Consider the following 11,145-nt stretch of genomic DNA (forward strand, 5'->3'; position numbering starts at 1 on the left):
ATTCTGTGGGTGAGAAAACAGAGAGTTAAAGGTATAGGTGGCTAACTGGGGAAGACTTTACACTTTTGATTTTAAACCCATCTATGTGGCTAAATGTAAGGTGATATACAACACGTGTAAATGGGAAATCTTTACTTCACTACAATTTTTTTTTTTACATTACTTCACTACAAATTGTTTTTCCTTTTTGTATCTTCATAAACTATAACATTAATTTATAATAAATTATTGATAGTATACTAGATGGCTAAACTTTAAATTATAAAATATTTTATGCGTAATTTAATTTGGTCAAATTAAATTAAATTATTTAAAATATGTGAAAATATGGTTGTCATAAGTTAGGCATGGTTAGATATGAGTTACGTATGACATGATATGAGTATATATTATTGGTAGATTGTTAGAAATGGCTAGGCATACGAGACATGATTGTCATCATCCTTAATAGTTCGTCCCGCTGCAACGTGCGTGAGTGATGATCCTAGTATGGACCTAAAATACAAGTCATTTTTTGTTTATATATGAACCTTGAATACATGACCAATGAGTTTATTTGGTAGAATTTGTTTTGTTTTTTGAAAGATGGATAAATGTATGTCTTTTTTAAAATAGTATGCCTCTTCTCAAAAGATTACATAAAAGATCATGAATCATGGTTTTTTTCGTCTCATACTAATTATTCATATCTTGATTAAAGTGATGCGAATCATCACAACATGGTGCGAAGAAGTTGAAGATGTTAACATATACTACCTCTTGATTCTTGGATATTTATTTTACACTTTCAAAAATATGAAATTAAAGATCATCTTGATCCTATTATTTCATCTTGTTATAATACTAATAATAATAATAATACTGGTAGTCTGACAATCGGGTCAACTAGTTCATTAAATTTATCATAATAATTAGTTGGGTTTTGTTAAACAAAGTCTTAGGGGCTTTTGTTAAGGTGCATTAAATAGTTGTACATTATTCTATAAAAATCAGGGGTGGGCTTTTGACATGGAAACGTACAACCTTTTATGCAAGTAAAGCCCTAAGGGCTTTGTTTAACATTTTCCTAATTAATAAGTTTTGTATAAATCGTTTCTTCATCTTCGTTGAACAATTTACAATAGGGGATAACTTAGATGATGTTAACATCATCTTGGTTAGATAATGTTGCTCTCACAAACCATAAAAATCATGGGGGCTTTTTGACATGTGTAAAAATTGATTTAAATGAGTTTGTGAGAGCAACATCATCCAACAAAGATGATGTTAACATCATAAATCATTTTCCGTTTACAATATTATTCTTCTGATATTCATCATGACTATAATTTACATAAGATAAATTACTGCATTCACATTGTTTATATGTTCATCATGATTCATGACTATAACTTACATAAGATAAATTGCTGCATCTACATCACTTACAAAAGTTATACTTGGTTATGTCATATTAAAGTATGTTTTTGTAAAACAGCTAAAGTTATACTTAAAACAGCTAAAGTTATACTTGATTATGTCTATAACTTACATAAGATAAATTGCTGCATCTACATCACTTGCAAAAGTTATACTTGGTTATGTCATATTAAAGTATGTTTTTGTAAAACAGCTAAAGTTGTACTAAAAACAGCTAAAGTTATACTTGATTATGTCATATTAAAGTATGTTTTACAAAAATAGCTGCTTGATTGTGTTATATTCAATATGTTTGACAAAAAGCTGGCACTGATATTAACTATCTAATTTTATAACTAGTGTCACGATAGCGGCTACACATGGAATCCAACCAAAATTGACATATATGCTTCAACCAAACAGTCGAAAATGCCACATGTGGTCGATCTTTGGAGAAGAATATACAAACACATGTGAATTAACTTGACACGGCTCCAGCGGCAATACAACAAAACATCGACTCAAAATATCAAATCTTGTGTCAAGTAGTTGTAGACCAAAATTATATATCATTAACATTTTATATATACTAGGGAACTGCTACATCTCATTTATCATTATATTATACATATATGAAACTTCAGATAACATAAAACAGCTATACAAAAGTAACACATAAAACTACACCGTTATAAGTCCCTAGCTGGTAGATACACATACATTTTCATATTTCATAAGCTGGGAACCTAGCATTAGTAGGATCTGCCATGTCGAAAAAGAGATAACACATGCCTCCGATTCCTTCAAACAAAGAGTAGGGAGTGTCGCCTCCATGCATTTGGCCATCAGATATGAGTTTGTGGGCTCTATCAAGTAAAAAACAAGCAAATGCCTTTGCCTTGTGTAAAAATTCCACATCACCCGTCATTCTATAAAGCGATAGAAAAACGTATGCATTCCCACTGATACCATGACAGATGCCGACCTTTTTCAGCAACCCACGAGTCCACACTACGTTGGCTGCATCAAGTGCCGCTTCTAGAAACTCTTTATCTTCATAAACCTAATCCCATAGCAATATGTGACACAAGATAATAAGAAACAAAAAACTAAGTACACTCATTCATAGTGCTTTTTACCTGGCATAATTAAGGGCAAAATAATAGTAGTGCTTTTTACCTGGGCTGCTTTGACTAGTGTAAGACAAACTCCGGATGCTCCATGACACCAATACACAAGTTCATCAGTTTTCTTTTCTTCATCCCGTGGATAGTTTCCACTAGGGAAACGATTGTTAACCATGTACTTAAGAGTGTTCTTCACATCCATGAGTACATCCGGTGAAAGCTCAAAATGCATGAGAACATACATAACCCCAGCCAACCCATGGGCAGCACCCCAGTATCTCTCACCAGCATATTCAAACATCAAAGGGCAATTTGTATTGGCACCCAATTTTCTTCCATGTTTGACAATCTTGTCCACAACTGCATTCTGTTAATTCATTTATAATAGATGGGTTTAATTATTAAAGAAGCACAAATTAAGTGAAAAGGTATGAGTAAGAGTACATGAGCTAGAACCCTTACGGTTTGTGTTGACGGGATTGTTTGATCACCTAAGTTCTTATTAAGAAAGAGACATGCCCATAAGTAACCAGCTCTCCCACGTAAAAATTCATCCGGAACATCTTCATTTATCTTGATCTGTTACCAGAACCAAACACACACCATGATTTATAATAGATTACATGTATATGCCTGTAATTTGGATAACTCAGACTGAACATTACCTCTCTAAACTGAGTCAGATAGTAATCAACCATCTGCACATTATTTCGGTGCTTTGCCACAACAGCACCAAGAGCACAAACTCCCACACGCCCCAACAGAAAAGAGACATCCCTACAACGACCATCACATTTTCACATTCTCTTCAGTTCCAAAATTTTACATAAATCTTTATTCCTAAAACATGAGTTTCCATGTTTCATAATATACCACTGAATAAACGAAGACTAGATTTTGCAATTATATATCTCATGTGTGTTTCGGAAGTGATTAATTTATGATGATTTTGAGTCATGTTGCTCTATTTGACCAACATATATCTACTTATCATGGCTATTCTCATTACCGTAATATATAGCAGTCAAATATTTTAAACAGCATGGTTTGGATAAGTGGTAAACACCCTGCCTCTGGAGACAAAGATCATGGGTTCCATCCTCATCCCATTCAAAGGTTGTTGCAGGGCCTTTTCTACCATTTTAGTACAAAACGGAAACCTCTCTACTACATCTTAACCTTTCCCATACACCATCGAGGTATTGGGGCTCAGAACCCGCGGAAGGTGGCACCGAGCCGTTTCTTTCTTTACTACTATATTTTGCAACAAAGCAGAATACCACATGCTACCTAAATTTGATCATTTACTTCTTCAGATATCTAAACTAGTTCCAATGATCATAAGCTCTTATTATAGTTGCAACTTTCAAGCTTCAAAACACATCTATCTCTGTATTTCACACCATGTCCTAATTATGTAACTTTGATCATATATCATCCAGTATTACCTTAGAAGTTCATATCCGAACAGTTATTTAAAAAAGGCAGAGTTACACCATAATCTGGGTAATTAAGATAGGCAACAAGCTTTTAACATGCAAATGAAACAAATTAATAAGTTAAGTGAGAACCTGGAACCCAAAGAAGCAGAGTCACAAGCTTTAATAATCTCAGAACAGAGATCAAGATCGCTTTTATTGTTAGTAACTTGATAGGACTTGAAAAGCAAGAAAGCCGTTCCAAGAGTGCCTGTATAGAGTGAAAAGTCTTCGATGTTTTTCCCTGTAGATTCCCATGTTTCCGCAACTATCTGTGACACATTTTCACAAAACAGCGAGCATGAGCAACATATATTAAACGAAATAGATACTTGTTTAATGTTTATTTAGAAAAGAAATTTAATTTTCATACTCATAATTTATGAATGGAAGTGAGTAGATAGATATATTACAGTTTGTTTGAGATCCAAGGCTCTTGTTTTGAGTTTCTCAGAAAGAGTGACATATGGTAAAGAAAGCAGATTTAACAATGAATTATCTCCATCTGTTTTCCCTTCTTCTCCTTCTTCAGCTCCTTTTGCATGTACCGCTGCTTCCTCATGAACATAATCTAACATGAAATTATCAAAATATCGATCTGTCATTTTTTTTCAAGCGATATGTTATGATGATGAGGATGAAGTACAAGACAGCAGAGATTACTATTACTCGTACTATTTTATGTATATATAGATGCCACCCAATGACAGAATGACTTAAATTTTCATGGACGAGACACGTGTAACCTTATGTAAGCAATTACATTGTCCCTCGTGTACGTGCCGTTTCGATAGAATTAAGTTGATTTGTTGTCACTTGTAATAAAGGAATCGAAGATTTTGTTCGGGTGTTATCATGAGTATTTTTTTTCTCCCTTTATAATAATTTCGATCTCCATCTTTATCACCCCCACAATCTGCCACAATGACTCATCATTTTTGGGTTGTACCGTACAACCCAAAAATTTATACTTCGTATCAAGTACTTAACAGCTCATTAAAAAGTTTGATTTGCCATGTGGTTCAACTCCAGTGGAATAAATTATGGGATTAGTTTTTTAGTTTGTAAAATGTATATAGTAGGAAATAACTAATAAAGTTGTGTGTATTGTATGTAAACAATTCGAAATAATGTTTATTGTATGTAAGAATTTCGTTTCAACCAATTAAAATATGACAAGTGAGACCTGTATATGGTTGACACGTATGTTTTCTTACATATAATAAACATTTTTTCGAGTTACTTATATACAATACACATAACTTTAGTTTTTTCCTACTATAAGCATATACAATACACATAACTTTAGTTTTTTCCTACTATAAGCATTCGGTCAAAGATAGTTACATTCCAAGAAACTAATCTCATAAATTATGGTAGGGGATGATCATCAGGACAATACCAAGACCAAACAGAAGCCAAAAATTAAAAAATTATGAAACCCAGAACCAAAATGGTCCATAATAGTTTGGGTTCCAGTTTAGGAATGGTTCAGTTCCAAACTGGAAAGTAAACGTAGTATAAATTTAAGGTTCTATGGTTTAATAATGAAATACATAATAAAACATGGTTTCAACTTTCAAGTGTGGAAGAATAAATAATTCTCGAAAGCACTGGTTCAGTTCTGGTTCCTGACTGGATCGCACTGATAATCAATATAGTCTGTACCTGTTCAGCTCTTCAGTTTTGTCAATCCAGACAAATCTTTGCACACCGTATGGTCTAAAAAACTTCTATACCCATCCAGAATGCCAAATCATCATCGTACAAGATACTTTTATAGCAACCGGTTTTCTAGTTAAATGACAACAACAGCAAAAACAAGACTCAATCCTTGTAGGGTATGGGGGGTTTTCTAGTAAATGAGAGTATGAGAATATACCAATTTTCCGCTCAACAAGAAAAGGTGTGCAAGCAATTCATTATGTCATCTCAAGAGCAATCTTTCTGGGACTCCCATCAAATAAAAATTTTTGCAGTGATTCAGGACTTCCAGCACATGAAAATGCTCTCTTGCTGCCATCCTCAAGTATGCTACACCAAATGCAGGGGAAGTGAATGGAAGCCTAAAAGGTCTACCACATTAAACATGAAACCACTAATGCTCCTTAATCCCCAATTTGCGGAATGTAGTTTTTCTCTGCCATATGCTGACCCAATACTCCAAGAACCTCATAAACAAGTTGTTCATGATAACCACCCCTGTCTCCAGCAACAAAACTATAGAGCTGATTCTGTATCTCGACCCAACTCCTACCAGCTACTTTCTTAACACCAAATTTATTTAGTAACTTCCTCATTTTGGCTCGATCATCCCATTTACCTTCTGCAGCATACATATTTGACAGTAGCACATAGATTCCTGCCTTCTTAGGCCTCGAATCCAACACTTTCTGGGCAGTCATCTTCCCCATGACGGGCTTCCCGTGTGCTTTACAAGCTCCGAGGAATGCTGCCCAAACAGATTCGTCAGGTTTAAATGGCATATTTTGTATCATATCATATGCTTCCTTAATCCTTCCGCCGCGCCCAAACAGATCAATAACACATGCATAAATTTCTTGATTTGGGCTAATTTTGTACTGGCTAGTCATTAATTTAAAGTAACTTAACCCCTCTTCAACAAGTCCAGCATGGCTGCATGCAGTGAGAACTGCCATGAATACAATTGTATCTGGTTTTATACCTGAATTCACCATCTGATTGAATAACTTGATAACCTCATGTCCATGCCCATGGCTTCCGAATCCAATCATCATTGAAGTCCAAGAAACCAGATCCCGAAAAGACATTTCAGAAAATATCTTTTTAGAATCTTGAATGCTTCCAGACTTTGCATACATATCGATGAGAGAATTTGCTAACGGCAAGTTCTGTTCATGACCTCTCTTGAAAATCGCACTATGTATCTGTTGGCCACAGGTCAAAATTGACAAATTAGTACAGGCTGCTATAACACTGGAAAATGTGAAGCAATTTGGAGCACACCCCATAAACTCCATTTGCACAAACAAGTGTAAAGCCTTCATTGGATCGGGCTTTTCGTATCCTGCTATTAACGTGTTCCATGTAATGTCGTCTTTTTCATACATTCCATTAAAACACACTTCTGCTTCCTGGAAGCAATTGCACTTGCAATACATGTCTAATATAGAGTTCATCACTGGGATATTAAGGTCAAACCCATGTTTGATTACTGAAGCATGTATTTGCTTGCCATAAGTATGTGATCCGACTCCTGCACATGCTCTGATTGCAATCGAGAAACTGTAAGCGCTTTGTTCAGTTTCCTCCTGTCAAAAAGATACAAAATCTTAATCATTGGTTCTATTTGCAATATACCAAACTGGGATTCAAACTAGACATGACAATTTCGACCAATGTACTTTCAAATGGCTTGAATCTGATTCTATTATATCTCTAACGGGTCAAAAAACAGCTTTGAAAGAACATACAAATAAGTCAGACTGGTCAAATTCTGCCAAAGTATGTTTTAAAGACTCAAATTTTCCTAAAGCTTAGCAAAATTAAACTATTGTTGGAGTAATATATAGCTTCAATATCATTCTTGAGGTACTAATTACTTACATAAAACTAAAAAATTTTGGAAAAAAATCTGTTTCATCTCAACCTACACAAACCCAAACCGTATTATACTCTTTGTCCCGATATTTGGGTAATTGTTATGTACCTAGTGTTTGAACATACCATGAGCATTTCTCGAAATATTTGAAGGGCTGAAAGCCCGTCATCCCTATGAGTGAATCCGGCTATAAGTGTAGTCCAAGACACTTGATTTTTCAAACAAATCTCTCGAAAGATTAAACAAGCATTGTCCATAGTAACACAACAAGTAGCATACATGTCCAAAAGAGCATTATCGACATATATACTATTATTACACCCAACAAACCCATGTTTCAAACCCAGCCCATGAGCTGAACCACCACAAGAAAGCGACTTCATCCCTTTACAAGCCTTAAAAACGGTCGAAAAAGTAAAGGCATTCGGAGGATCAAAACTTTCCCTCATCATATCTTTGAAAACCAACCATGCAGAATTATAAGTTTTGCATGTTGTGTATCCAAAAATCATGGATGTCCATGCGACTACGTCTCGGTCAGGCATTTCATCAAACAGTTGGCGTGCTTGCTTGATTAGGCCATTGTCAAAATAAGCTCTGATGAGATTAGTTGATAGTTTTGCCTGCTCAAATGGTGTTGTGGAATTTTGGGTCACATTTATAGCAGCGTTACGAATTGGTACAGTAATTTTATTGGCCAGCAGATTTTTATGACTCATTTTTGATAGTTTTTGCCTATTTTGACGATTGTCAATGTCAATGGTTTTGGGTTGATAGTTTGATGAGGCTCGAGTTCTAGGCTATCAAAATTTGAAGTTAATTAACAAAATTTGACGCACAACCGAAAGTGACCCGTAGCACAATTTTTTTTCCACTAGCTTTATATAGGTATAAAGTAACGACAACAACTAAATTGTTACAATTGTTAGCATTTTTTAAAAGATTTTTGGCTATTTTTAATGAATGTTAAGAATTTTTGGCATTCTTAATAAAAAAATTTTATCATTTAGTTATACTGATACATCTTTATAAGTTTTATTGATAAAAAAATGTTTCAAAAGTTAAAAGTTTGTTACAAGACCGGTATCCTATATTTATTTGACTCGTAGTACTAATAAAAAATACATCATTTTTCAAAAAATTTTAACTACATGAATTTAACGGACCTGTAGCCCGGGCTACCCCTTAGATCAATGTAGGTCCGCCCCTGGGCAGTATCTTTGTGATTGTTTTCTAATGATTATTTGGCCATTCCAAAATATATATCTTAGAAAAATAAAAAGAGTTAATTACTTAAATGGTACCTAATGTTTACGTGATATTGCTGGTTTGATATCTTTCCTTTCGAAATTACGCGGATCGTACCTAACGTTTCCAAAACTCTACTCGGACCATACCGAAACCAAACGCCGTTTGATGGCCGTTAAAAACCCAACACACGACTTGCACGTGAGGGCTAAAAATGTAATATCGCGTTTCTTAATTATTTAAATGGTACCTAACGTTTGCACGGTATATTGCTGGTTTCATACCTAATGTTTAGTTATTAATTTTTTTTTTAATTTTTGTATTCGTTTTTAAGGTGAATTTCGCTTGAAACCTCGTGTTGCGATAAGTCTAACATATGTTGTCTTTTTTTTTTTAACGACAACGTATGCTAGATCTCCAGTTGTCGAATCGCGACATGAAGCTTAAAACAATGTTTTAAATACCGATAAAAACCGGACGGTATTTCTGGTATTCCTAGTATTTTCCGGTATTACCGTTGCGGTATTTCTGATATTTTCAAAAAAAATGAAAGAAAACTTGGAATTTTTTTAAAATTATTTTTATGATAATTTATTGTTATTTTTGGTTATTTGTGAACTTTAAAACTTATTTTTTATTATGAAATACTTATTTGTTATTATTTTTGAGTGGATTATAAGTACATTTTGACTATTTTCGTTAAATTGGAGTAACAAGTTTTAGAGAATGTTTATAAAAAAAATTAAAAATAGTCGTATCAACCAGTATTTTCGGTAATACCGATAATATCAGAAAATTTTTCACACCGATATGACTAAAATACGATTTTTATAACATTGGCTCAACGCGAAATTCAACTTTCAAAATAAAAAAAAAATTAATAACTAAACATTAGGTATGTAACTAACAATATCATGCAAACGTTAGGTGCCATTTAAATAATTAAGAAATGTGATATTATATTTTTACCCATCATGTGCAAGTCACGTGTGTGTGTGTGGGGGGGGGGGGGGGTTAGCAGCCCATCAAACAGCCTTTCAAAAGGCATGATCCGCGTTAGGTATGATCCACGTAATTTCAAAATGAAAGATATCAAACTAGTAATATTGCAACCGTTATGTATCATTTAAGAAATTAACTCAAATAAAAAATGAAAAAAGGTTATGTAAAGTGTTGGATTTTTTAAGAGAAATCAAAACTCAAAAGAAAATGAAAGCAATATCTCAACATAAAACTCACGTAAAACATGTATATTGCAATATTTATATTTATACTCCTTTATAAAACACTAGATTAAACTTGCACGTTGTACGGGACTGACTGAGAACGTAAACTAATATTATATGATAATTACTTATTATTCATAGTTTATGATAATATAAAAAATAGTCAATTTACAACTGATACAAATAATAATATTATAATTTATAATTATATAATATATACAATGAAATATGTTAAAGCATGACTAGTGAAACATAAATATTTTTAAATCATAAAACTCCTTTTCTATGATCTATATATATATTTAATATAATATAATTAACAATCTCATTTAAAACAATGATAGTTATCATTGAATTAATAAAAATACGCAGTTTAAAGCATGTATAGACATCTTTGAGCTCATATATTATCAAAATACGGAAATCTTAGTTATATAGAGTTAGCTTACAAATAAGATTTAAATATCAAAAATATATGTTTGAAATTTATAAAGTAAATATCTAATTTAACATTGATAATATAATCTGTTAGTAAAATATTAGATGTAATTATCAATATAATATAGTTGTATACTATGTTAAAGTAATTATATTCCACGTATAAAGATAATTAAATACAAAGGAAAATAAAAAAAGATATGTTACAAAGATCGACAATATATTATCAATGTCTTTTAATTAGTTTTAATATTCAATGAATATCTAACGTAGTTTGCAAAATATAAACAAATATTAAGTCAGATCAAGTAGTTTGTGCATAATATTAAAAGTTAGAGATCGTGATTTCTAATCTTGTATTTGATTCTTTTATTTTCTATTTAAAATTGATTTTAAAAAAAAGAGTAAATGTCCACGTAGGCAAACGATTACGTGGCAAATGAAATGCCACAAGAGCATTAAAAAAATATAAATTTAATGTCAATATATTTTAAAAAAATATTACAATTATCAAGAAAATAACACCTAAGCAAAAAATCTAATTGACACGAAAGAGAGTGTTTCATTTTTAATTTTCTACCTTTAAAATATCTAATTTACCTTTAACTTTTGTAACACTACATTTTTTTTTAAAGAAAATAAAATAA

At 32.7% G+C, this 11,145-nt stretch overlaps 2 protein-coding genes across 2 annotated transcripts; both read right to left on the reverse strand.

Moving 5' to 3' along the window:
- Positions 1–1,960: 1,960 nt before the first annotated feature.
- LOC122584775 (lanC-like protein GCL2) lies at positions 1,961–4,608 on the reverse strand. The gene is made up of 6 exons (XM_043756832.1): positions 4,417–4,608; positions 4,097–4,275; positions 3,191–3,302; positions 2,988–3,104; positions 2,578–2,892; positions 1,961–2,461 (listed from the first exon to the last, which is right to left on the reverse strand). Exons 1-6 carry the CDS (start codon positions 4,606–4,608, stop codon positions 2,123–2,125), a joined length of 1,254 nt encoding a protein of 417 aa, XP_043612767.1. The 3' UTR covers positions 1,961–2,122.
- An 898-nt stretch (positions 4,609–5,506) lies between these two features.
- Positions 5,507–8,333, reverse strand: LOC122584776 (putative pentatricopeptide repeat-containing protein At1g56570). The gene is made up of 2 exons (XM_043756833.1): positions 7,712–8,333; positions 5,507–7,296 (listed from the first exon to the last, which is right to left on the reverse strand). Exons 1-2 carry the CDS (start codon positions 8,303–8,305, stop codon positions 6,112–6,114), a joined length of 1,779 nt encoding a protein of 592 aa, XP_043612768.1. The 5' UTR covers positions 8,306–8,333; the 3' UTR covers positions 5,507–6,111.
- Positions 8,334–11,145: the final 2,812 nt, after the last annotated feature.

The sequence above is a fragment of the Erigeron canadensis genome, chromosome 1 (assembly GCF_010389155.1).
Source record: "Erigeron canadensis isolate Cc75 chromosome 1, C_canadensis_v1, whole genome shotgun sequence".
Taxonomy (NCBI): Eukaryota; Viridiplantae; Streptophyta; class Magnoliopsida; order Asterales; family Asteraceae; genus Erigeron; species Erigeron canadensis.

What these genes read in the sequence shown, in the direction of transcription:
- LOC122584775 (XM_043756832.1), bottom strand. Translation starts at nt 4,608, where the DNA reads ATGACAGATCGATATTTTGATAATTTCATGTTAGATTATGTTCATGAG. An exon ending in TCTGCTTCTTTGGGTTCCAG is followed by an intron (nt 3,303 to 4,096) that starts GTTCTCACTTAA and finishes TGGTCGTTGTAG; the next exon opens with GGATGTCTCTTTTCTGTTGG. An exon ending in ATCTGACTCAGTTTAGAGAG is followed by an intron (nt 3,105 to 3,190) that starts GTAATGTTCAGT and finishes TTCTGGTAACAG; the next exon opens with ATCAAGATAAATGAAGATGT.
- LOC122584776 (XM_043756833.1), bottom strand. Translation starts at nt 8,305, where the DNA reads ATGAGTCATAAAAATCTGCTGGCCAATAAAATTACTGTACCAATTCGT. An exon ending in TATTTCGAGAAATGCTCATG is followed by an intron (nt 7,297 to 7,711) that starts GTATGTTCAAAC and finishes TCTTTTTGACAG; the next exon opens with GAGGAAACTGAACAAAGCGC.